The sequence below is a fragment of the Tamandua tetradactyla genome, chromosome 2 (genome assembly GCF_023851605.1).
Source record: "Tamandua tetradactyla isolate mTamTet1 chromosome 2, mTamTet1.pri, whole genome shotgun sequence".
NCBI lineage: Eukaryota > Metazoa > Chordata > Mammalia > Pilosa > Myrmecophagidae > Tamandua > Tamandua tetradactyla.
The window spans coordinates 168,820,546-168,847,955 of NC_135328.1; the positions used below are offsets into that span (position 1 = coordinate 168,820,546).

General features: G+C 42.4%; 2 protein-coding genes across 9 annotated transcripts in view; one reads left to right on the forward strand and one right to left on the reverse strand.

The window, feature by feature from the left end:
* Positions 1-343: 343 nt before the first annotated feature.
* On the forward strand, positions 344-23,297 carry ECHDC2 (enoyl-CoA hydratase domain containing 2). Of its 5 annotated transcripts, none has more exons than XM_077149627.1 (10): positions 344-602; positions 12,552-12,619; positions 12,686-12,773; positions 13,931-14,017; positions 14,773-14,865; positions 16,340-16,399; positions 16,630-16,817; positions 20,370-20,420; positions 21,791-21,838; positions 22,628-23,297. In XM_077149627.1, the coding sequence occupies exons 1-10, from the start codon at positions 470-472 to the stop codon at positions 22,703-22,705; spliced, it is 894 nt and encodes a 297-aa protein (XP_077005742.1). In that variant the 5' UTR covers positions 344-469; the 3' UTR covers positions 22,706-23,297. The 5 variants fall into 5 exon arrangements, with proteins under 5 accessions (XP_077005742.1, XP_077005743.1, XP_077005744.1 ...); XM_077149628.1 differs by having other exon boundaries at positions 16,343-16,399; XM_077149631.1 differs by lacking the exon at positions 344-602 and adding an exon at positions 10,609-10,743.
* Positions 19,245-27,410, reverse strand: part of ZYG11A (zyg-11 family member A, cell cycle regulator) — a 114,473-nt gene continuing 106,307 nt past the window's right edge. For 3 of the 4 annotated variants that reach the window (XM_077149619.1, XM_077149618.1, XM_077149620.1), the window contains one exon: positions 19,245-25,734. In XM_077149619.1, the coding sequence (XP_077005734.1) occupies positions 25,553-25,734 (182 nt within the window). In that variant the 3' untranslated portion in view covers positions 19,245-25,552. The remainder of the gene's footprint in view (positions 25,735-27,410) is intronic. The other variant, XR_013170971.1, reaches the window with a different exon arrangement.

A 27,410-nucleotide genomic window follows, 5' to 3' on the forward strand; every position in this document is an offset into this window, starting at 1 on the left:
CATAAATATTTTTGAAAGCCTGTTATTGAGCATTAAATTGCAGCCAGTTGAGGCTCAAATGAGAAATGAGACAGTGAAGTCAGTGAATGAAGACGACCCCAGAACGAAGTAATGAAATGACCTTTTTAAAAAATGAAATGACATTCATTGAGCACCTAATGTATGTTTAGGCGAGGTTCACACACCTCATGTAAAACTCACAGCACCACCAGGAAGTAGCCACTTTTATTATTTCAGTTTTATAGATTAAGTAACTGACCTCTGGAGAGGTGGATAGCCTTGCCCCAAATCACACGTGGAAGTGAGCTTTCCCCCCCGTTTCACGGGCTGCAAGAGGCACAGACAGAAGCGTCGGCCTCGGCCCATAGGTGGAGCAGTTTGCGAAGGCCAGGTCCGCGGGAGCTGCGACTTTTCAGCCCGAGAGGAGGTAGTGGAGGGGCCGAGGGGCGCCTTCCCGGCCTGCGACCAGATGCTATACGCCTTGCCCCGCGCCCTGCGCCCCCAACATCTCTGCAAGGGCCTCCTGGCCCGCAGCTACACCTCCGACCGGGCGGCAGGAGGACTAGAGATCCAAGTGCGCGCCCTGGAGGGCCCAGACCAAGGTAAATGCACTGTTCCGGGCGCGCCTGGGGGGAGGCTGGGACCAAGCCAGGCTAGGATCCGAGGCTTAAGGACAGCCGGACCCCGGAACTGTGAGGGCCGGAGCGACGACCAGCGCGCCCACTCCACGCGGGAAAAACGAGGGCAGTAGCGGGAAGGCGGGTCTGTGTGTGCGATTGAGGATTCGATCCCAAGTCTCTAGGCTCACCACACGGCCCCAGGAGGTGGGTGACTCCCTTACTAGCCGCCTCGACCCTAGTTGGGGTGGGACTGTCCGTTAATACCGATATCCTCTAACCCCCCCACTTGGGATTTTCGGGTTGTAAGGAAGGGAAGATGAGCCGCGCAGGGAAAAGACCGGGAACTAGCGTCCCCAGGAAAGGAGCTAACATTTCATTTCCCGGCGATGACTATAACCCCCTCCGCTGCCCAAGGTCAAGGCAAAGTTCCCGGGGGCCAAGACAGCCGAGCCAATCCGGGTGGCGAGAGAGGGGGCGGGGTGAAGGGAGGAGGGGGAGGAGGGGAAGGAGGGAAGGGAGAGAGAAGGGGTGTCTCAGAGTTGGTGAACTTTTGTCATAGTGGCGCGCTGTGTTGATTTTGGACTTCAGCTGCATTCGGTATCGTTGATCATTCTCCTCAATCCACCGCGCAGTTGTCAAAGTCTTACTCTCATCTTTGTTTTCCGCTCAATCCTATCCCCTCTTCCATGCATTTGATGTTTGTGTTTTAATGGATACAAATGGCATTGTTTTTCTTCCTCTGTGTGTGCGTGTGCTTAACACTACATTTTTAAAAGCTTTTTTACTGTGAACTATATATACAAAAAAGCGATCCACTTCAAAGTACATTTTAACAAGTAGTTATAGAACAGATTTCAAAGTACTGTATGGGTCACAGGCCCACAATTTCAGGTGTTTCCTTCTAGGTGCTCTAGTGCACTGGAGACTAAAAAGAAATATCAATATAATGATTGTAGTCATACTCATTTGTTAAATCCTATCTTTTCTAATACACTTCTCCTTTGGTCCTTCTCCCACTCTTAGGGATAATTGGGCTATGGCCATCCTAACTTCTTGTTGACAAGGGTGTCACCATTATGCGATAGGGGGGGTGCAATCAGTTGATGTTCTTGCAGAGGCTGGTGCCTCAGTTTCAGGGCTTATCTGGCCTAGGAACTATCTGGAGGTTATAGGTTTTTGAAAAATAAACTTAGTGAGTGAAACGGTTATAGAATCTCAGAGCCCTGGGTATTTAGGGTTTACAGGAATGCTGTTGGTTGGGGCTTGGCATACCATGGCAATTAGCAATATCTAGTTGAAGCTTGCATAAGAGTAATCTCCAGAATGGCCTCTCCACTCTATCTGAAATCTCTCAGCCACTGATACCTTATTTTGTTACATTTCTTTTTGCAGTTTTGGTCAGGAAGGCATTGTTGATCCCGTGGTGCAAGGGCTAGGCTCATCCCTGGGAGTCATATCCTCTGTTGCCAGGGAGACTCACATCTGGATGTCAGGTCCTACTTAGCGGGGAGGGTGATGATTTTACTTGCAGAGTTGGGCTTAGAGAGAGGCCACATCTGAGCAATAAAAGAGGTTCTCTGCAAGTAACTCTTAGGCATTATTACATATAGGCTTAGCTTCTCCGTTACAGAAATAAACTTCATAAGAGCAAGCCTCAAGATCAAGGGCTTGGCCTATTAACTTGGGAGTTCCTAATGTTTGAGAGAGTATCAGGAATTTCCCAGGTGGGAAAGTTTAATAGTTCCATATTTTTTCTCCAGTCCCTCAAGGGTCTTTGCCAATATTTTTAAATTATATGCCTAATATACTCTGAAATGTATCTGGGTATTAAACCATACAGAATTGCAAGACCTTGTTCTCAACACCAGGCTTCATGTGTTTAGGTTTTTAACTGAACTAGCCAGACAGATTAAGTTACATTGTGTGCTACAAAAATTTAAGTTTTGGACCAAATAAATCTCTCTTCTGTTGGTCTCATACAGTAGGTGAAGTTCTAAAATGCAGACAGTATCATCCTTTACCCTGTATTCTGATTTACCTGAGTCCAAACCAGACTGGCTTCATTCTTTATCTCTATTTGAAGGCTGATCTCTTTTACGGCTTCTTCAACAGTTGCTTTGTGTAGGAATGCTGACTTTCAGAGCTACAGAACTCCAATTCTGAGTCTAAGGTGTCACAGGAGAAGTTCCAGGAAAATACCAGGTTAGACACATACAGCACAGCATCTCAGAATTTAGAAATAACACTTAAAGCTCAGGAATAAATGTGACTGCTGTAAGAGCTTACAATCTAGCCCCCAATTTTCTTATACATATTTTCTAAAGGAGAACATATAATATTTGTCTTTTTGTTTTTGGCTTATTTTGCTCAACATTATGTCCTCACGGTTCATTCACCTCATTGCATACCTCATGATTTTGTTCCTTTCCGTAACCACACAATATCCCACCATATTTATAAACCATAGTTTGCCCTTCTGCCTCTCAGTTGATGTACCCTTTGGCCACCTGCATCCATTGGCTATCATGAATAATGTCACCATACACATCACTGTGCAAATGTCTATTCGAGTCCCTGATTTCAGTTCTTTTGAGTATATTCCCAGTAATGGAATTGCCTAATCATATGGCAGCTCTATATTAGCCTCCTGTTAACACTGTATTTTGAAGTGCTGCTTTCTAGTTCACTGCTGCCTGTGGCTGCATACTATTCCTTAGTGTGCTTCTACCATCGTTGGTGAACACCTAGTGACTGCCCACATCCCACTACACCAGCTGGTGAGAATTTCTCTGGCTATTCAGGATTGCTGGGCATTAGAGAATACCCCATACTCTCCTGCTTTCTTCACTGCCAAAGTGGCAACAGGTTATGATTATCCTCCCCACTTGACAGATTAGGAAACTGAGGCAAAGAAAGTTTAAGCAATTTGTCCAAAGCCCCACAGTTAATAATGGACAGAACCAGCACTTGAACCAGATCTGATTTCAAGGCCTATGTTCTCGATCACTAGGTAAATATGCCCCTTCCTATAATCAAGGGACTTGAAAACACAAACTTTTATATTGGTAAATACAAAATTACCATGAGTCAGACCTTTGGACTCATTTGTAAATAGCAGCGACAGTTTTATCCAGAAATGACAAAGATCAGCAGATTATGCCTCTGCCCTTGTCACATAGGAGGAGACAGAAAGTGAGAGGAGAGAAGGTAACCAAAGTGAAGCAGTGGAGAAGGCATAAGAAAGACAAACATACAGGAGAACCTCAGCAGAAAATGACACAGGATCACTTGATGTTCATGTTAGCAGCCACAGGTTCTGCCTTTCACTTGGGCTGATGGCACAGGAGCATTGTCACATTTTACCTGGTATCCTAGAAAACAGGATTGGCTACTTAACCACTCTTCACTGTTCTTTAGCTGCTTTATTCCTTGTCATTCATTGCTCTACTCTGATTCCCTAGTTGAACATTCAAAGTTCACCACAATCTGACCTTTCTATCTTATCTTCTCTACTCATGGGCTCATTTTAAGCCATCCCACCTCTTGTTTGTTCCTGCTGTCCCTGAACTTGGGTCCTTTCCCTTCCTTTCTGCCCTTCTGGACCTTCTCCTTCTTTTGTCCCTTTACTTTCAAAATCTCTGAACTTGTCTCCCTCAAAAGTTGTTAACTCTTTGGGAGTGACGGTTGCTAGTTGTTACCTAGGGCAAAGTCTCTTTTTTTCCGGACCTCAGTTTCTCTATCTGTATTGTACAGGGTTGTTAAACAAGTTAATCGTGACACTTCCTTCCAGCAGTTACTGTATAGCCCATAGCCTATAGCCCATAGCCTGGTATTCAGGCCATCCAGAAAGAAATGACTCTGGGTCAACTGCTCAAGAAATAACTGGTTAGCAGCATGGTGGATTTGGTAAGAGTAGGGAAGGTGCATTCCAGATCTATGAGTCCTCTCTATTTCTCCAGTGCCTAGCACATATATTGCAAACTGAATGTTGTCAGATGAACGAATGAGAGCTAAAGACACCTTGCCTGGCTCCTCAGGCCCCTTGCATGGAGTTCATACCTCAGACTCAAGTGCATACCTTAGACTTTTCCTACAACCTGGGCATTTTATCCTGCTCACCACACCCACAAACAAGCTAAGCACTTATATACATTATCTCTTTCTATCTTCACAACAACCCTTTTATTATTTTTACAGATCAGAATATTGAAGGCCATAGGGTAAAGTGAATTGCCCAAGACCACGGAGCTGGCATGTGACTGAGCTGTGGCTTGAGCCAGGATTTTCAGATCTAGTAGGGTTAGATAAAGATGGAGGGGAAGAAAGATAAGAAACAGGCAGAAAGAAAGGAAAGACAGAACAGGAAAGCAAAAAAGAGAGAGGAAGGGTGCACGGGTAGTTCAGTGGTTAGAGTACCCACCTTCTGTGTGGGAGACCTGGGTTTGATTCCTGGACCATGCACCACCACCCCCCAAAAAAGAGAGAGAGGAATGTTTCTGTCATCCCAAGACATCCTGATTTTTTTCTATTGCCATATAGCAAATTACCACAAATTTTTTTTCTTAAAACAACACATGTTTATTATCTCACAGTTTCTGTAGGTCAAAAATCTGGACACAGTTTAGCTGGATTCTCTTCTTCAGGTCTTATCAGCCTGCAATACAGGTGTTAGGTGGGACTGTGGTCTCATTAGAGGTTTAACTGGGGAAAAATCTGCTTCCAAGCTCTCAAGTATTGGCAGAATTCATTTTCTTGTGGTTGTAGGACTGAGGTCATCCCCATTTTCTTGCCACTGTTGGCCAGAAGGCTACTTTCAGCTTCGAGAGGCCACCTGCAGTTCCTCGTTACATGGCCCTCTCTCTAATCCCTCTTACAGCATGGAAATATACTTCTTCAAAGCCAGCAATGGAGAGTGTCTCTCTAGGGCATGCTAACAAGATGGAGCCTTGTATGTATAGTAACCTAATCATGAAGTGACATTCCATCACTTTTGCCTGTTAACATAACGTAATTTCAGAAGTGACATCTCATCACCTCTACCATATTCTATTGGCTAGAAGCAATTCAGAGGTCCTGCCCACCCTCTAGGGAAGGGGATTATTTAGGGTGTGAACACAGGGGCCACTCTAGGATGGACCTAGGACCTTGGACCTATACCATTTGTTAATTTGTGTGACTCAGATCTGTTAACCCTTTAATCTGTTTTCTCAGTATACATCTCAGTTCCCTATCCCGGAAGTTGTAGCATTTACTTATCTAGAACTCCAGAGCTGGAAGGGACCTTGGGGATATCTAAGCTCCTCAAGGGGCCTCCAGATTTGCTCAGCAATAAGAGTTCTTTGCAGATTTCTGGGAAGCCAAAGGAAGCCTACCCTGCTTGAATGTCATGGTTCTCTGCCCTGAATCACAGTTCTGTAACTCCGGTCAGAAACCATCCCTAGAGAGCCCTGAGCTTTTCTTGGCCCTTTTTTGTGTCTCCGATCAACCCACACTGAGACTGCTGGCTACAAACTACTTGTTCTATATACAAAGCTAGGGGCCTGGGAGAATATAATAAGTGACCTTTGAAGGCCAAAGGGTTAGGAAACACTCCTCTAGTCCATCCCCTCTGAGGGGATAAAACTGCCCAGAACCTGTCTTTCTTCCCCACACCAGGTCCAGAAGTGGGGAGAGAGTTAAGACCAGAGTGGGGTGCAAAATCAGGACTGTGGGACGCCTTGTGAGCTGTATAAATGAACTGGACTTTATCCCAAGGAAAAGGAAAGGGAGGACCATGGTCTGATTTAGGTTAGAAAGATGACCCTGACCCCACTGAGGTGGAGATAAGGAGAGAAAGCCTGAGGGCAAGAGGGTTTTAGTTTCCTTGGCTGCTCAAGCAAATATCATGCAATGTATTTGCTTAAACCATGGGAATTTATTTGCTCACAGTTTTGAGGTGAAGAGAAAGCCCAAATCAAGTAATCATAAAGGCAATGCTTTCTCCCTGAAGACTAGCGTTCTGGGGCTGGCTGCTGGCAATCCTTGGTCCTTTGTGTGTCATGTGGCAAGGCACATGGTGGTTATCTCCTGGTCTCTCCCTTTTTTTTCCCGGTTCCATTGATGTTCAGATTCTGGCTGTTCCCTTCGGCTTTTTGTCTGTGAGAATTTCATTCTACTTATAAAGGACTCCAGGAGTAGGATTAAGATCCATCCTGATTCCTCACCTTAACTGAAGTTACCTCATCAAAAGGTCCTTTTTACAATGGGTTATACCCACAGGAATGGATTACAACTAAACCCCTGTTTTTCTGGGGTATATACAGCTTCAAACCACCTCAAAGGTCACTTGGGTGATCCAACGAAAGAGGCAGAAGCCTCTACCAGGGTAGCGGCTGTGAGGAATGATGTAAGCCAAAAGGTCCAAGATCTATTAAAGAGGTTGAATTTGCAGAGCTTGGGGACTGAATAAATTTGTGGTGGGGTGAGGGAGGGAGGTAACACAATTGACTGTCAGGTCTTTAGAGTGAGGTCATTTGCTTACCTAAGGAAGCCTCGAATAGGAGCTTATTTGTAGAAGAAAGTTTGTTCAGTTTTGGACAGGCCAGTAAAATTATCAAGAAGGCAGCAGGTATTCAGACCTGGAACTCAGAGAGAGTCCTGGATCGGCTGGATACAGGAGTGTACATAAGGCAAGTGGGCATGGAAGAGTTCTCCAAGGGGAAGGGGCAGATCAGCAAGCACAAGCCCTCCTGACTCAACTGCCTTGCCTCCTGCCACTCTCCTCTTCACTCTGAACATCTCCAGTTCTGGAAGCCACCCTGCTCTTCCATACCTCAGGGCTCTCATCTGTGCTGCTCCCTCTGCCTAAATGGGTTTCTCTCCCTAACCACCCTCCACCACCTCCCAGTCCACCCTCCTCTCCCCCCAGTCTTTTGCCAACTCCTACTTATCCCTCAGCTCTCAGCTTAAAGATCACTTCTTCCTTTAGGAAGTCGCCACTGACCTTCCACTCTAGGATTCCCATTAAATCTCCCCTTAACCTCAGCATCAAGGGATTGAGAAAAACCCTAGAATGAGCTGAAATTCAGCATCAAGGGATTGAGAAAACCTTCTCGACCAAAAGGGGGAAGAGTGAAATGAGACAAAGTGTCAATGGCTGAGAGATTCCAAAGAGAGTCGAGAGATTATCCTGGAGGTTATTCTTACGCATTGAGTAGATATCACCTTGTTATTCAAGATGTAATGGAGAGGCTGGAGGGAACTGTGTTCCAGTAGCCATGTTTCTTGAGGATGATTGAATAATGATATAGCTTTCACAATATGACTGTGTGATTGTGAAAACCTTGTGTCTGATGCTCCTTTTATCTACCTTGTCAACAAACGAGTAGAACATATGGAATAAAAGTAAATAATAGGGGGAACAAATGTAAAAATAAATTTAGTTTGAAATGTTAGTGATCAGTGAAAGCAAGGGGTAAGGGGTATAGTAGGCATAATCTTTTTTTTTTCTGTTTTCGTTTTATTTCTTTCTCTGAATGGATGCGAATGTTCTAAGAAATGATGAATATGCAATTAAGTGATGATATTGTGAATTACTGATTATCTATGTTTATGTTTTGTTTGTCAAATTTTTTAAATTAATAAATAAATTTTTAAAAATCTCCCCTTAACGCCTTGTCCTTTTTCTCCATGTTCTCATCACAGACAGCAATTATCTTTTTTTTTTTATTAATTAAAAAAAGAATTAACAAAACAATTAGAAATCATTCCAATCTACATGTACAATCAGTAATTCTTAATAACATCACATAGTTGCATATTCATCATTTCTTAGTACATTTGCATCAATTTAGAAAAAGAAATAAAAAGACAACAGAATAAGAATTAAAACAATAATAGAAAGAAAAAAAAACAAAAACAAAAAACCTATACCTCACATGCAGCTTCATTCAGTGTTTTAATATAATTGCATTACAATTGGGTAGTATTGTGCTGTCCATTTCTGAGTTTTTATATCCAGTCCCGTTGTACAGTCTGTATCCCTTCATCTCCAATTATCCCTTCTCTTTTTTTTTTTTTTTAATTAACGGAAAAAAAGAAATTAACCCAACATTTAGAGATCATACCATTCTACACATGCAATCATTAATTCTTAACATCATCACATAGATGCATGATCATCATTTCTTAGTACATTTGCATTGGTTTAGAAGAACTAGCAACATAACCGAAAAAGATATAGAATGTTAATATAGAGAAAAAAATAAAAGTAATAATAGTAAAATCAAAACAAAACAAAACAAAACAAAAACCTATAGCTCAGATGCAGCTTCATTCAGTGTTTTAACATGATTACTTTACAATTAGGTATTATTGTGCTGTCCATTTTTGAGTTTTTGTATCTAGTCCTGTTGCACAGTCTGTATCCCTTCAGCTTCAATTACCCATTGTCTTACCCTGTTTCTAACTCCTGCTGAACTCTGTTACCAATGACATATTTCAAGTTTATTCTCGAATGTCCGTTCACATCAGTGGGACCATACAGTATTTGTCCTTTAGTTTTTGGCTGGATTCACTCAGCATAATATTCTCTAGGTCCATCCATGTTATTACATGGTTCATAAGTTTATCTTGTCTTAAAGCTGAATCCATTCTGCCATTCTATGTCTTTTGATTGGGAAATTCAGTCCATTAACTTTTAGTGTTATTACTGTTTGGATAATATTTTCCTCTACCATTTTGGCTTTTGTATTATATATATCATATCTGATTTTCCTTCTTTCTACACTTTACTCCATACCTCTCTCTTCTGTCTTTTCGTATCTGACTCTAGTGCTCCCTTTAGTATTTCTTGCAGAGCTGGTCTCTTGGTCACAAATTCTCTCAGTGACTTTTTGTCTATAAATGTTTTAATTTCTCCTTCATTTTTGAAGGACAATTTTGCTGGATATAGGAGTCTTGGTTGGCAGTTTTTCTCTTTTAGTGATTTAAATATATCATCCCACTGTCTTCTAGCTTCCATGGTTTCTGCTGAGAAATCTACACATAGTCTTATTGGGTTTCCCTTGTATGTGACAGATTGTTTTTCTCTTGCTGCTTTCAAGATCCTCTCTTTCTCTTTGACCTCTGACATTCTAACTAGTAAATGTCTTGGAGAACGCCTATTTGGGTCTATTCTCTTTGGGGTGCGCTGCACTTCTTGGATCTGTATATTTAGGTCTTTCATAAGAGTTGGGAAATTTTCAGTGATAATTTCTTCCATTAGTTTTTCTCCTCCTTTTCCCTTCTCTTCTCCTTCTGGGACACCCACAACACGTATATTTGTGCGCTTCATATTGTCATTCAGTTCCCTGATTCCCTGCTCAAGTTTTTCCATTCTTTTCCCTATAGTTTCTGTTTCTTTTTGGAATTCAGTTGTTCCATCCTCCAGTTCACTAATTGTAGCTTCTGTCTCTTTAGATCTACCATTGTAGGTATCCACTGTTTTTTCCATTTTTTCTTCTTTGTCCTTCACTCCCACAAGTTCTGTGATTTGTTTTTTCAGATTTTCTATTTCTTCTTTTTGTTCAGCCCATATCTTCTTCATGTCCTCCCTCAATTTATTGATTTGGTTTTTGAAGAGTTTTTCCATTTCTGTTCGTATATTCAGCATTAGTTGTCTCAGCTCCTGTATCTCATTTGAACTATTGGTTTGTTCCTTTGACTGGGCCATATCTTCAATTTTCCGAGCGTCATCCATTATTTTCTGCTGGTGTCTGGGCATTTGATCAGATCTCCCTGGGTGTGGGACCCAGCTGGTTGAAAAGTTTTTCTGTGGAATCTCTGGGCTCTGTTTTTCTTTTCCTGCCCAGTAGGTGGCGCTCGTGGCGGTCGTTTATCTGCAGGGCAGTCGGCCCGGGAAACCGCGCGTGGAGGCGGGGGTCGCTGGCCGTGGCTTGGGGGAGTGCCGGTCCAAATTGCCCAGCTGGCCCGAGACGCCAAGCGTGACGGGAGGGCCCCGCTATCCAATGTTCCCAGTCAGACCGGGGAGCCACGTGCGTGGAGGGGACCCCAGACGCCAGCCACCCCAGCCGGGAAAACGTGCACCCCTCGGGTATCTCACAGCAGTGGATTCTCCCTACCCGTTCAGCCGTTCCAGAATGGGGTACGCTGTCTTTTTTGGTCTCTGTCGTGACTCCGGGAGCTGTTTTGTATTGTTTCTGTTTCTTTAGTTGCTTTTCTGGAGGAGGAACTAAGACCCGCGCGTCTTACTAAGCCGCCATCTTCTCCGGAAGTCCAGCAATTATCTTTTTAATGTCTGTGCTCTACCAGACTAGGTTCCATGAGTACAGGGGCTGGGTTTGCCCTGAGTATCAGTTAGTGTTCTCTGGAGAAACAGAGTCAACAGGAAATATTCATAAATATAAAATATATAAAAGTATCTCATGTAACCATGGGAATGTAGAGTCCAAAATCTGTAGGGCAGGCTGTGAAGCTGACGATTCCAATGGAGGGTCTGGACGAACTCCATAGGAGAGGCTCATCAGCCGAAGCAGGAAGAGAGCCTGTCTCTTCAGAATCTTCCTTAAAAGGTTTCCAGTGATTAGATTAAGCATCACTCATTGCAGAAGACACTCCCCTTGGCTGATTACAAATGGAATCAGCTATGGATGCAGCCTATGTGATCATGATTTAATTCCATGAAATGTCCTCATTGCAGCAGACAGGCCAGCACTTGCCCAACCAGATAAACAGGTATAACCACTTGGCCAAGTTGACACATGAGCCTGACCATGACACCCTGGTCTCTGGAATCACAGTATCTAGTACAGAGGCTAGCACATAACATTTTGTAATTAAGTAGGAGAGAAACCCAAAAAGGAGCCACCTAAGAGATAGAAGGCTGAGAATGTTCAAGAGGGAGCACAAATGAGGTCAGCGGGGCCTTTTGCTGCTGAAAGGTTGAGAGGATGAAAACATGTCCCTTGGTTAGTGATGTCGTTACCACTGGTCACTTCAGTGGGAACTGGGGGTGGATACTAGATTGGAGAAGGTTTAAGTGAATGGAAGGTCAGAAAGTGAAAAAATGGATACAAAAACTGTTTCCTAAAACTTAGCTGTTCCCATGACAAATGTCACACAAATTGGGCAATGGTTATTCTCTTATCAACAGGAATAGAATATTCCTCTCTGATCAATCCTCTGGATTCAATTGCCAATTCCCTATGACAGGGGGCAGGCCAACCTACCCCATGAATATACAATCAGCAAAATCCAGACTTCTGGAAACCCTACAAGTCTAATGTCCCAAGTTTTTCAAAAGATAGATGTTATGGGAAAGACAGAGGTAGAGGGAGAACCTGAGGATGTTAGCTGGTTCTAAGAGACACATTGAGTTGTTAAAAATTAGCAAGTCTAAATGGCGGTGTGTCGGGATGCATAACTGGGTGATAAAATTATAAAGAAATACATAGAAGTGATTCCTATAAAAGTTAGAAGAGTGGTTTACTTTTGGGGGGAAGAGGTTTTTTTTTAGTGAAGAGGGTTTTCCATGGTAGGTTGTGGTTACAAGGGCATTTGCCTTATAATAACTCATTAAACTCTAGAGAAAAAAAGAATGGGTTTGAATGTGACAAGAAAACTATGATGGAGGGAGCTCTGTAATTGAAGAAGGTGTGCTTGTGTGTGCACACGTGAAACAATGGCAGACACAGGCAGGGACCTCTCAGACATTCTTGTTCCTTTTCCCTCTTTGCTCCAAGTTTGGCAAGCCTTTGTACTTCCTCTGCAAGGCAGAAAGAGCAAGGGTATTCTCTCCATTTTACAGTTAGGAAAACTAAGGATGTAACATGCCCCAAGTCATATTGTTTGTCAAGGGCAGAGGCTGCCCAGAACCCAGGCCTCTTGCCACAGCTCCTGCCCAGGAGTGAGCAGGGCCAGTTGGCTTACCCAAGGCTGCCTTCTCCCCCGCAGCAATCACTGAGATTCTGATGAACAGACCACGTGCCCGCAATGCCCTGGGGAACATTTTGGTTGGTGAGGTAAGAGAAGGTGGCAAGGGTGGGCTGGGGCAGGCTGGGAGGTATCTGATGGGGTCTCCCCTGCAGCTCTTGGAAGCTCTGGCCCAGCTGAGGGAGGACCGGCAGGTGCGTGTCCTGCTCTTCAGAAGTGGAGTGAAGGGCGTGTTCTGTGCAGGTGGGTTCCCACCCCTGCCCTCATCCTAGGGTTCTACAGGTCTCTCACGTTCCTGCAGGGGTTGGAGGAGGCCTTAGGACAGCTCCAGCATAGGACTCATTATTCCCATTTTACAGATGTGAAATAAAAGACAAAGGGAAATAAAATTCCTTGCTTAGGACCACACAGCTAGAAAGAGGTAGAACAGAATTTGAACTTGACCCGTCTGGCCCCCCAAATCCTTGTTCTTTCCAATATACTATGCTCTGTTCTGACCCTTCATTCAACACTGAAGAAGTTGAGACCAAAGACAGTCACAAGGTCAGTGCCAAGATAGGACTCTGTGCTTCTTTGGCCACCCACAGGGTCTCATTCCCTGTGTACCTACCTCATCCAATTTAGTGAGGCACTATGAACTTCTATTTCACAGGTTGAAATATCCCACTCCAGGCACACAGCAAGAAACAAGTCAGTGAAAGTTAAGCTAAATTGAGAACTCCTAGGCAGATGGTTGGGGAGAGGACAACAAGGGTCTCTAGGAAAATGGGAAGAGGCTGTGGGGGTGGGAGGAGCAATCCTGAGAGGCTTACAAGGGACTGTGGCTTAGGCCATTAGGTCTGAGTTGCCAGGATCAGGTTGCCCAGCTTGGGATCTGCTCCTGATTCTTCTCCATCAAAGCCACTTCATGTCCTTTATTTCCCAACTCCTCACTATCTCAGCCAAGCTCATAGAAGAGAGGGTCAGCAGAAGGCTTGGGTCTGCTCCTGACTTACTCTGGAAGGCTAGTCCCTGCCCTTCTCTGGGCTTCAGAGGTTGGAACTAATGAAAGACTTCCAAAGACTCTCCCAGCTCTGACCTCCCACAGTCTAGAACTTGAGAATATCATGTTCACCCTCATGCTCACCACAGGCCCCTGCCACCTGGCATTTGATGACCCCTCCCAAGTTCTTTGACTTCTATGATACTATAGTCTGTGTTCATTTCTCAGTTCTCATCTTGCTTGGCTTCTCGGCCTCCTCAGATCCCACTTACTCCCCTTTTTCTGCTGGCTTCTTTGACCCTACTTTCCTGATGCTTTTCCTTCATTCTAACTGCTCCTCTTCAAGTCTGTTTTGTAGCCTGGGATTCTGTAATTGGTCATTTTCCAAGGATTGTCACTGACCGCTTGCTATCTGCAGGTGCAGACTTGAAGGAGCGGGAGCAGATGAGTGAGGCTGAGGTGGGTGTGTTTGTCCAGCGGCTCCAAGGCCTGATGAACGAGATTGGTAAGGGTCTGAGGTGGGGTGGAAGAGGGTGTTCAGGAGATTCTGCTGATCCCAGTCCCATCCCACACCTCACCCTCTACTCTAAAGAAAGGATGGTTTCTTTTGTGAGCTCTGTGGGGAGACATGACTCTCCTAAACACCAAGGAATTCTGCAAGGAAATGGATGACAAGAGGATTCAGAGGGCATTTCTCCCAGAGAGGGTGTGTTAGCCTTTATTCCCTGCTTGGTCTGACCCACTGCCATAAGGCCTCAAGCCCTGCCATTCCAGAGGAATCAAGGTACACCTAGCACTCTTTCAGGCATTGAAAAAATATTTCCTTTGCCTGGAACACCCCTTTTTGGCCACCTAAACTTTTACTCATCCTTCAAGGTCTCCAGTGCCACCTCCTCCAGGAAGCCTTCCCTGACCAAGCTTCCTCTTATCAGAGCACTGATCACCTTTGATTGTCATTTCTTGTTTACACGTCTGAGTTCTGTGGGAGCAGAGGCCATGTCTGATTCAGTTTGGTGTTCCCAACACCCAGCACAGGGCCTGGCATACAGGAGGGAGACAGCAGAAACACAGTTCCAGGGAGGTCATTCCAGCCCACCCCCAATAGCCAGCTGATCCCACCACTTTCCCTGATGGGAAAAAACGACTCCTAAGATAACCTAGCTGAGGTACTAGGTGAGGCTCCCCAAACCTGGGACCCAAGAGGCCCTGTGTCCCAACTAACTCGCCCTTCTCCATCTGAGTACTTCTTCATTTCTATAGCAGACTTCCCTGCACCCACCATTGCAGCTGTGGATGGGTTTGCCTTGGGTGGGGGCCTGGAGCTTGCCCTGGCCTGTGACCTCCGAGTGGCAGGTACAGTGCAGTGGGTGATGTACAGTGGGGTGGGCTGGGGAGGGAAGGAAAGAGTGAGTGAAACAGAGTAAGTCTTGGGGTTCTGCAAAGTCAACTAGTGCTCTTAGCCTTCCAACTAAGAGCAAAACTAGAGGCAGGATAGGAAACAAGAGGGAGCTCAGGCACAAGCTGGTTTCCCTTTTAGACAGGCCACCAACTGCTGTAGTACTAGTCACTTCTTAGAACCAGCTTTCCTCATCTCAGGAACATTTCTGGCAACCTCAGAGCAATTGCCTATGAGAAGGCAAAAAGAGCATAGGGAATAAGGCTAATGGGGACAAAGATAAATCATTCAACCTGCCAGATAGGTCCAAGGCCAACCTTATTTATCAGGTATTGAACAAAGGTGAACCATGTAGGCGGTATGACCTGGACCAGCTTATCACAAATCTGCCTGGGCAGGAACATTGCCTTCCAGTTCACTGGTACCAGCTAAGGTTTGCAGAGCAATTGGCCTTTGTTTGAAGAGTGAAGAGAGGGCAAGAAAAGGATAACTGATCACTTCTTAAATGGAAATGACTTGGTGCTAAGGCTTACCCTTACTCTCTTCTCCCTTCAACTTTTTCCTGCCACCCCAAGAAGGATCTCTAAAAATGTGTAACACCAGGCAAAAAGGTGGGTTCTATCTACCAACTACATGTCAAAGAGAAGGAATTGACATGACCACATGGTCTGGCCCCAAAATACCAGGTCAGGTCACAGCCCTAACTCTTCTTCTCACCTGCCCATGTTTCAAGGAAGGGTTTCAGTGATGAGTACAAGAGATAGTAAATGTCAAACTCCTCATAAGCAGCAGTAATAGCCGTTTCCTTCTGTCCACATTGCATATTTGGATTGTGAGTGCTGAGGGAACTGAGAAGATAAGAGAAGCCTGTGGGGTGGGACCGTCAAAGGTGGGCCTCTCAGCGGCAGTAGAACTCAGGAGAATGTGGCCTGGATAAAGCCAGGAAAATTTCAGGCTACAATGAAAAGCTGGAATGAAGGAATAACTGAGGTGGGAACATGAGATATTCACTCTCTAGGCCGGGCCAGAGTTAAGGAGGATGACATTAAGCCACAAGTGGTTATCAGGTACTTTTCAGAGCAGAACTCCTTCCTTCTTCCAAACATTACTGCCTCATTTGATCCTTAGCAGTCATATGAAGCAGGCAAATGGGAGACAATTCTCTTCTTTCCACCTCTGAGACTCAAAAAGGTTGCCTACTGACACATACCTCTATTAGCTGGGGAGGGGGGAATGAGAGCCTGGGGCTTCCGACTCCCAGGCTAACACTCATCCCAAAGTTCCAAGCAATGTGGAGAGGTCTGGCTGTAGTCCAACCATGAGGAGCTTGTGAATCAGGTTGCTGAAGGGGCTGATGGAGACCAAAGATAGGAGTCTCCTCTCCCTTGGCCCTGGGAGATAGAGCAGGGGCTTCACTGTATTCTGTTTAAGCAGCTTCTTCGGCGGTGATGGGGCTAATTGAGACCACCCGAGGACTCCTCCCAGGGGCAGGTAACCTCACCCACACCTACACCCTTTTCTCCTCTACCTGCCAATTCCACTTATCCAGGGTATTTCCTCCTTTTCTCTTTTGCCTTGTGTTCTCGCTGGGCCCCATCTTGCCATCTAACTCAAAATCTAATCCCGAGAGGTCTTTGTTGACTTCTAGGCTATATTAGGGACCTTCTCTGGGACCCCACTCTCTATGCTGATTCCTCACTCTCATCTCCCCATCCTGGCAGGAGGGACTCAGAGGCTGCCCCGCTGCCTAGGGGTGGCCCTGGCAAAGGAGCTCATCTTCACAGGCCGCCGACTGAGTGGGACAGAGGCTCTAGCAATTGGGCTAGTGAACCACACCGTGGACCAGAATAAGGAGGGCAATGCAGCTTACCACCGGGCACGAACACTGGCCCAGGAGATCCTGCCACAGGTATGGCGGCAGCCTGGCACAGGAGGAAGGGCCTGTGCAATGGAGGAGCATAAGCAAGGAAGCCCAGGGGAGACCTGGAAAGGCTCTGTATGTTTGAAGAAGATTCATTCACCAAAGACATAAAATTAACCCTCTTTGGAGGTTCTGTATTCATTCAGTTGTGCTAGCCACATTTCAAGACCTCAGTAGCCACACATGGCTAGTGACTACCCTAGTACCTCCTTAAAGTGTCCCAAAGACTGAAAAAGCAGGACTCTAAAGTAGATGCAGAACTACCAGCTTGTCCTTCCTACTATGCTGTATAGTACAGAAAGTCCGGAAATGTATCATGCAGGACATGTTTTAAGACTCACTAATTCATCTTTAAAAATCCTCACATAGCTCCTAAGTGTAATCCTCCAAAAGGATTAGAAACATTCACCAGGGAGTGAGTGTAGGGCCTGCCCAGGGACAATGCTACCAGCTGTAGGTCCAAGGCTTTCAAGGCTGAGAAGCTCTGCTGGTCAGGGGAGAAAGGTTGTCCCACATTTCCTTAAATTTATGAAAGCAGCTGAATTGGAGCAAGGTTTGACTAGCTATAATAAATATTGACATAGTCCATACTGAATACCTCCCATCCGTCAGGCACTATGCTAGGTACTTTAAACAGTGTCTCAATTATTAGAAGAATCCAGTTGAGTTGATTATCTCCATTCTATTTGTGAGGATACAGACCCAGAAAAGTTAAAAGATATGTTCATGAAGGTCAAAGTAATTCTTTTACCAGAAAAAATGTCTATATTTTGACATTTATTTTGCATAATACAGAATACAGTATCAAAACTGGTATTTAGAGTACAAAAATGTACACATTTTTAAAACTGAAATATTTAATGCATTTCAAATACAAAATGTGCAAAGATGTTACAAAACAAAGTTAAAATATAAACCTACAAAAATGCTAACCATACATTATCATCCTAATATTAATAAAGATATTTGAATCACTCTTGAAAATAAGAAAATATTTTATTTGTTTAAAAAAAAAGCAGTAGCAGCAGCAATTTCCCCTTTGTCTCCTTCAAATTTAAATAATCGCACTCCTTTTGATATTTTTAATTAGGGAGACAGAAACTACAACTTTTTAAAATTGATAGTTTTGTTTAAAAGGAACCATTTGTTTTGTCTTCTCTTCTTTTTTTGGTTTCATCATAGAGAAATGCAAGAGTCTAATACCATTACCTGGGGCAATTTTTTTTTTATATATATTTTTTGCATTTTTTATTTTTATTTTTTTCTCTATATTATCATTTTATTTTTTTCTGTTGTCTTGCTATTTCTTTTTCTAAATCGATGCAAATGTACTAAGAAATGATGATCATACATTTATGTGATGATATTAAGAATTACTGATTGCATATGTAGAATGGAATGATTTCTAAATGTTGTGTTAGTTAATTTTTTTTAATTAATAAAAAAAGCTTTAAATAAAAGACACAATGGGTACATTAAAAAAATTTTAATATTTTCAGGTTTCTATTACAATTGTTCAGAAAGTCTCTGAATTAATATTGAACTTGGCATGACTCAAGGTAGTTATTGATTACAGCTTCCACAGGTGGACCTATCTAGCTAGACTTGTAGACTGTGCAGGATTTGTCTTTTTGCATAAACTGAGTAACTGAATCTTTGAGGTTGATCTCAAGATGATTCAGATTTCAGATTTTCAAATATCGTAAAATAATACTATTATTCCAATATAATACAATTCAATAATTAAAAGTAGATTTCAATACAAAACACCTGCATACCAAATACTAGTACTTTAATCACTAATTTCACAGCTGGGATTTTCTGATGGAACCTGAAAAAACAAAACTTCAATTTCCTGCTCTTTCAGGATGAGAGGATTCCTGGTTGGGTTGCATAAGGGATGTTGTGGTAGATGGTCACCCTCTAGTGGACAAACCATGCATACTAGGGCATAAAATAGTTCTAGAGCTCACCCAGCTCAGAAAGGATGGTCAATATATGGAAGATCTACATCTCAACATTCTTGATTGTCCCCTTCAGCATGTCACCCACTGTTATCAGTTCCAAGTAACACATGAAATTATCAATTACATTTCTAACATTCCTCTTAACATGTGTATATATCCACACACTCAAACAAATACATACATGTTTATATACATATTGTTTTAAACATTTTTTTGGTGAAAAATAACTTGCTTTTTTTTAAGCAGTTGCCCAAATAATAACAATACATATTCATGGCAAGCAACCAATAGGACAGATGAGTAAGAAGTACCTTTTGCCCAGAACTGTACCAGTTTTAAAACTGAAACGCTCATGTCCTGATAACCTTCCTTGGTCATAGCAAACCAGGATAGCACTCTTAACAACCCCAGATCCCCCAATCCTTTCCCCCCCCAAAATAACCACTGTTGAAGGTCTGCATACTGTTACAGAAATTTTCACTATATAAGAATACAAATACACACCCACACACACTCACATATGTAAATAACACTAAACTCCATTTAATGATGGGGTAGAGGATAATAAATACATCTTTAAAGGCTAATCCAGTTCTAACAAATGTTTTAAAAGCATTTAAAAACTATAAAATTAAAATATGCACAGCAAAGAACTCAAACAATATGGAAGAATATAAAGCACAAAGTGAAGGTCTCCATTTCCCCTAATCCTTATCCCCAGAGATAACAAACCACTATTGCTTTTTATATATCATTCTAGAAAAAAAAAAAGGTATGCATATACCAACACATTTTATACAAATAGAATCATAATATATACACTAATATGTACCACCTTGCTTTTTTCACCTAATGTCTTTTCAGGATTTTTCCATTTCAGCTCATTCAGCTGCAAATGTTGCAGGTTGCCTGCAAGCAAAGACCAGTGATTTAACATTTTAAAATGGCCATTTTGATGCTGTGTCCCAGTGGCTGTATCCAACTTCTCCCCTGGGGTATCAACCTAAGCTGTCAGACTCCAAAGACCAAGTTCCTAACCTTGACTTTTTTTTTATTCTGCTGGGGTGAAACCTACTTGCAATAGTAGCTTAACACTTACTGAAACAAGGGTTGAGTCTTGAAAGGAAGTGGAGGAAGCTGTCAAAGGTGGGAAAAGTACCTGGGGGTCAAACTTACCAAATCCAGGCTTCACCATTGACTTATTAAATGAATATAACTAACTGCTTCACCTCCCTGAGCCTCAGTTTCACATCTGGAAAATGGGTAAGTAATGATGGCACCAGCCTAGAAGGATGGATGGTACTGTTAGATAAGTCTCTGGGTGGGAAAGGACTTTATAAATAGTATGCTGTATACATTGGAGGGATGTACCGAATGACAAGAATGCCAGATGGTCTGGATTGGGAGGATGGAGATCAGAATCTGACTTCCTTTGTTACAAAAAGGAAACCTCAACTAAGAGGTAGCATGGACTAACACTAATGAAACAACACATCAGTAGCCAGACTAGACCAAAACCACTGCCTCCCTGCCTAAGACTCTTCACCCTCAACTGAGCTTTTCTTTTCCCTAGGCCCCCATCGCTGTGCGGTTGGGCAAATTAGCCATTGACCGAGGAATGGAGGTGAGAGGGTTCTGGGTCAGGACTTGGGTCCATCAAGGTCAGTCAGGTGGCTGTTGTGCAACACACAGAATGACAGCACAGCTGGGAAAAATTCAGTTGCAGGAGCAGAAACTGAACTCATCTAAGAGACTTTGAGGCTGACATTCTTCTCTGTTTCAGTTTACCCAACTACAAAAAAAGTTTGACCAGATGATATTCCTGATTACTTTTCTTTTTTGGTGCATGGTCCAGGAATCAAACTTGGGTCTCCCACATGAAAGGCGGGCATTCTAACCACTGAACTCCCGTGCACCCTATTCCTGATTACATTTTAACCTCATTTCTCACTTGGAAAGAGGAAGAAATTAAGGTTCAGAAAGGGTAAATGAATTGCCCAAGACCACAGAGCAAATAAATAATAAGAACTCAGGTGTTTGTGGCTCCCAGTTCATGTTTTAGAGTTCTGCTGGTGGTCAGTAATGTGACCTCACAGAAGGGCTCAGAGTAGCCTTTGATGCAGTCAATCCATTCCTAAACATCCACTTACTTAACAATTCATTCATCATATACTGAATCTAGACCTGAGCTGAATCGGGAACACAGATGAGTCTAAACATGGCAGGGAAGGAGGCAGATATGGACACATATCAGTAACAAAAGGTTAATGGTACCATGTGCTTGGGTAGACTCCCTGGAGAGATTAGAGCTGCATTGTCCATATGGTAGCCACATGTGGCTATTAAATTTAAATTTAAAGCACATAAAATAAAAAATTCAGTTCCTCCTTTGCACTAGCCACATTTCAAATATTCAGTAGCCACAGTTACTAGTGGCTACAGTATTGGGCAGTACTGAGTTACAGAATGTTTTCTGGAGGTGGGCCTTGAAACAGGATGAAAATTACAGAAAGAAGGAACAGTATGAGCAAAAGCACAGAAGTATACAAATAAGCAGCTCAATAGAATGAGAGTGAGAGGTAAATGAGACAATATACATGGAGGTTAGTGACATAGGCTGTGGCACTGGACTGTCTAAATTCAACCTTCTTCAACTACTTACCTACCTTTCTGTGCCTCAGACTTCTCAGATATATAATAGAGATATAATCCTTGCAGAAAAGTAAAGGTGTTTACACAAGCACCTGCACATACAGAGTACTTCTCTTAGAACAGGGCTTGTTATGAATGGGTTCTCTCTTCAGGTAAGGAGCTCTTTAGTTGAATAAAGAGCTCAGTTCATATAGACTGGTGTACAGTAAGCCTCAATAATTCTATGCTGAAGGAATCTATGAAACAGCAGAAAATGGTGTAGACAGTAGGGCTGGGATGGCACCCAGGGGGGATAGAGGTGGACAAGGCCAAGCTGATTCAGATGCCACTTCTTTTCAACAGGTTGACATTGCATCAGGGATGGCCATTGAAGGAATGTGCTATGCCCAGGTATGTGGCTGCTGCCAGTCCATGCACATATGTTAGCAGAGGCCAGACCATTGTGCAGTAGGCAACCAATTTAGAAGGTTTCTCTCAACCAAAAGGGTCTGATTCTATGCCACTTCCATCCTTACAATTAACCTGGGCGGTACCAAGAGTTCCTCTTTGGAACTGTTTGCATCCTGCTCTTCTTGATACCTAGAGAATCATTCTCTTGTGATTGTCTGGGTATCAAGCGGTACTTGACAAAGGAAAAACAGCTTGCCTCTGAATCAGTAGCTGCTGTAGATTTTACGCTCGAGTTGGGATGTCAAGGCTTGCAGGCTGTGTGTGTTTTGCTGATGGGGCTGTAAACCTCTCGATAAAACAAAGATACCAACTTTTGTTTATAACAAACAAAATACTCTCCTAAGCAGAGGGTCCTGGAATTTGTAGGAGTATAAACCAGCAATACACAAGGATTCATACCCCAGATTTCCTAATGCAAAACCTAGTCTTTCTTCTTTACTGAGAAGCCTCTGATCAGCAATCTACTGATCAGATTGCTGCAGAAGGTAGTGAGCTCTCCAGAGGCAACAACCAGTATGCAAACTGACTAATGGCAATGGAGCAGTGATGATAGAGAATCTGCTTTCCCTGGGGGGCAAGGTAGTATGCCTTTGTATGACCTGAGACTAGAGTCCAGAAACAATGCGAATATTTGAACCTTGGCTCTGTCACGAGCTGGGCAAGCTTGAGTAAATACTTTTTGGCTTCTGGCCTTGTTTCTCCAAACTAATATTCTGTATGTTGTTGCAGAACATCCCAACCCAGGATCGGCTGGAGGGCATGGCAGCCTTCAGGGAGAAGCGATCCCCCAAATTTGTTGGCGAGTGACCCCTATTTAACCTTAAACATGGGAAATGTGTACCTTAAGGGGCAGGATCCAGAAGGAAATGTTTCAGCAGGTCTGCCTCCAACTTCTCCTGGCTTCTATTTCCTAACAAGGATTGATGGACATAAAATGTTTGGGATGGTGTCTGGCACTAAAAAATGCTGTCCATGCCACCTACTGTGCTACTTTTATAATTTCTCATCTTGGCTAGATAACAGTTTGAGTCAGGCTTGCTCTGGGGCATTACCTGTCTGCATCTACTTGAAATGATAAACTACAAAAAACAGATCCCTTAAGCCTTAGTACAGTGGGCTCCAGTGCCCTGATCTCTGTATTTAAGTAATCAGGGGCTCACTGGAGATGGCAAGAGACTGGATGAAACCCCAAGTTTCTTCCTCTGTTCAATGGAGATAAATAAATCCTAGTATTGGTTGAGCATGGGTCAGGAATCACACTGCTTTAGTTCAGATCCAAGCTCTCTGCCAGTTCCTCACTATGAGACCCTAGACAAACTATTTAACCTCTCTGTGCTCAGCTTCTCCTCATCTAAAAAAGAACGTTGTTCTAAGGATTAAAAAGCAACAAACAATACTAGCTAACATTCAGTAAACATGAGTTATTATTGTTACCTTACAGTATTCTTGAAAGGACCAAATGAAATCATTGTTGTGAATGTCTTGTAAACTACAGAGTGGCAGACAACTCTTTGATGGTTAATTAAATAGCATTCAAGAGCACTGAAAAGGGAGCAGTTAACTCTGGAGAGAGGGGGGAGTTGGTTAAGTGGGCAGATAACATTGGCTCAAAGCCTGAAGGATGAATTGGTGTTTGAAGCAAAGAATATGAAAGATTAATATGAAGAGGAAAGACTGATCAGCAAAGGTGAGCAAGACATACTAAGACATACTTAGAAAATAAAAGGTGAATGATATGCACATATACTAGTCTCAATACTCCTCTTGTACTAAGGCAGTGAAGGAGCAGGCTACATCTTAAGTTGTAACCTCGTGGTCATTCTCTTCCTAGACCTGAGCTCTGGCTGAGCTTCCTGAGTCTAAAAGGCTTTACTGCCTAGGCCTACCTGAACACCCAGCTATTGCCCAGGCATGGCCTAGAGTTACTAAACTATGGGCACGGAAACTGTCGATTTGCTGCTAAATACAAATGTGCCCTAAGTTTGTGCTTATATTCTGAAAAGGAGAGTAACATAGAATAGTGCAGGTTTCAGAATCAGCACAGACCTCACCTGCTAAACTACTCAGGAAAGCAACTTAAAACTTACTGAACTTCAATTTTATCACTAAATGGGGAAAATAAAACTACCTAAGCAGGATTGTTGAGAATGAGACAAGAGTAGAAGGAATGCCTGGCATAGAATTAGGTCTCTATAGGCAATAGTTGCCACAACACATCCTCACATAAACAAAACGCAGTATCCAGTCAATGTTCCAAGATACTAGAATCCAGGTCAGGAAACCAAGACTCCCTCTTTTTTGGAATCATGCAGGAGAGTGGTAGAAAATACAGTGCAGCTTAAAGACCATGGAACAAGGTAGGTTACAAACTCCACTTAACCAATGGGACATTGGTGAGTAACAGTTTGGAATATGGTTTAAAATAAGTTAGAATAAATTTCTTCTCATTTGATTACAAAAGAAGTTAAATGTTTAGTTAAGAGTCTGGATCAAGTCAAGCTAAAAATGCAAAAACTTAGTCCCAAAATATGCTATTAATCAAATAGGACTTTACATTTGTTCTTTGAAACACCTGACTGAAACACACAAAGGACAAAATGTGTCTCATTAGCTGCTGATAATAAAATAAGGAAGGAGTACATGTTTTATTCCACAGAGCTTTGCAGAGGACACAAACACACAAAACTTCTGACGGTTTATATTGTGTTTGAGGATGAGTCTCAGAAAAGCCCATACTTATCTCATTTCCTTGCTAAATAAGAGCACCCCCTTAAAATCGTTGTCAAAGACTGGCCCCTCATCTTTCTCCCAGTTTTGGTCACATTCCCAGCTCAAATCAGATTTTGAGGGATTGAGATTTATAATCCCTATATAATCTTTTTAAAAATACTCTATTCTCAGCCTTAAACCTATCCACCCCCATCAGCACGACCACTTACACAAAATGCCTTATTCACTCAGTCAAATCTGTAAAGGTGGAGGAAAAATGTCAAAAGTAAATTGCCCAAAAACTGCAAAAAATATATTTCTCTTACTTTCATCCCTTAGATAGAAAGTACTCTGTATCTGCAAAAAAATATTTTGTTCTTTTCTTCCTTCTTCAACAGAAGTTTCATTTTCCAAACAACATATTTATAAGTGTCTACTGCCCAGAGCTCTTTTCATATACTTCTTTTCCAGTAGCTTCACACATTTGGGAATGACAATTCAGGATATTCCTACAAACATGAAATTTAACATAAAAACCAAGGTCTCCCTCTAGGTCTTCCCTTTCATTATTAGAAAAACAGGTTATGATTCCTTGACAAATCCAGCTGGCCTTGTACAAACAACCACTCAAGAAATCAGCCAGGGCTAGACAGAGAATAGGAAATGGCACAGCTGTTTCTGATGCAAGCTCATATGTCTTCCCACAGAGATCAAAGTTTGCTTTTGCAAAATTGCTGCTAGAGGGGTGTTCCCAGAATGATTCCAACTTGATTTGGGTTTATGACTTTATTATATAAATGCAAACTTTCTGTAACACAGAAAATCAACAATGAAACACCAATGAGACAGCCAACTCACAAACACTGATGACAACTGGTTTCAATGTTCAATTGCTGACAGAGCAGAAGTCTGAAGTTGAGGAACAGAGAGCAGCTCTGAGGTCCCTTACATCAGAAAGGGCATTTGACATGAAGGAGGTCTCTGATAATTCATGAAATGCATCCTGAAATCATCTAAAATGGAGGCTGCAATCTGCTGTGCTTGGGGGTTTGCCCCATTATGCTTTTGGATGTCACATAGAAGCTGCAATCCTCCTTCTTCAACTAACATTTTGCAGTATTTGCTGGCTGAAAGAATATCAAGCAAGGAAACTTCAGGACAACTTGTATTTTAAATATTCCCCAATCGCTACATTCACCTTTCTGAAGAAAGAGTATAATTTTTGACCCTACAAAAATTAGCAAATAAAATGAGCCGATTCTAAAGAAATACATCAAAACTTAAATAATGCTTGGCTTGTATATTGAGATAACAGATGATCATTTTAGACTATTTACTTCCAGTCAAATATCTTCAAATATCTTTAATCTTAACTGAAAGGATGTGTGCTTTAAATTGAAAAATATATATATTTCAAGTTCAGGCAATATGTTCAAACAAATTAACTGAAAATACCAGATGCTGAATTAACTATAATTTAAATTTTGTTAAATGCACAGGTGAGTTTACAAAGTAAAAGACTTTTCCAGGAGCCAGAAACAAAAAGCATAAAAACTCAGCTGCCTGGAGAAGAAAGGGATGGTCTCAAGTAATCAGGAGTTTAGATTCTAACTCAGAAGCTAGAATCAAGATTAGCACATAAAGCTAGACTCCACAAAGTGCTAAGTGGAGAGGGGATGAGACAAGGAAGCAGCTATTGTCTTGGCCTAGGCTTTGGATGTGCACACTGGAGTAAGGGAGAAGTCTTTCCCAACAATTCATAACCACAGGCCCAAATAGGTGTAGGATTTGAATTTATACTATCTGAATGTTTTGAGACCACTTGAGCTGAAAAGTATTAAGTATTAAGCCCAAGGGAATCTCTTGAGTACTTCACTGAAGCAAATACAAAACTGCTGAAGAGATATGTCCAAACCCAATTTAAAAAAGGACCAACCCAGAAAAAAAACAAGCCCTGCTAAAGGTAAGCTCACAATAAAAAGATTACAAAACACATGAAAATCCAACATAAACAAAAATAAACACATACAAAGATAGCGCCCCTCCCAAAACACACATTAGGACAGAAAAAGACCATAAAATAGTTACTATTAAAGAATAAAGAACAAGGATATTTGAAAAAAGAAGCAAATAAAAAGTCTATACATTTAAAAATGTGTCACTGAGGCCTCTCTCTCCAAGCCAACTCAGTAGGTGAGTTTGCCTTCCCCCTACAAGGAACACTACTCTGAGGACTGTAAATCTCCCTGGCAACATTGGACAGGATTTCCGGGATAAGCTAGGACCCGGCATCATGGAATTGAGAAAGCCTTGATCAAAAGTGGGAAGAGAGAAATGAGACAAAATAAAGCTTCAGTGGCTGAGATTTTTCAAACAGAGTCAAGAGGTTATCCTGGAGGTTATCCTTCTGCATTATACAGATATCCCTTTTTAGTTTAGGGTGTATTGGAATGGCTAGAGGGAAGTACCAGAAACTGTTGAACTGTGTTGCAGTAGCCTTGATTCTTGAATCATACAACTGTGTAACTATATACGATTCTTGATCACAATTGTACAACTGTGTAACTACATAGCTTTTATAGTGTGACCATGTGATTGAGAAAACCTTCTGTCTGATGCTCCTTTTATCTAAGGTATGGACAGATGAGTTAAAAATAAGGATAAAAAATACATACGGGGAGGACAATGGGTAGGAAATTGGTAGGCTGAAATACTGGTGGTCAGTGAGAGGGAGGGGTAAGGCATACGAAATCTATGAGTTTTTTCTTTTAATTTCTTTTTCTGGAATGATGCAAATATTCTA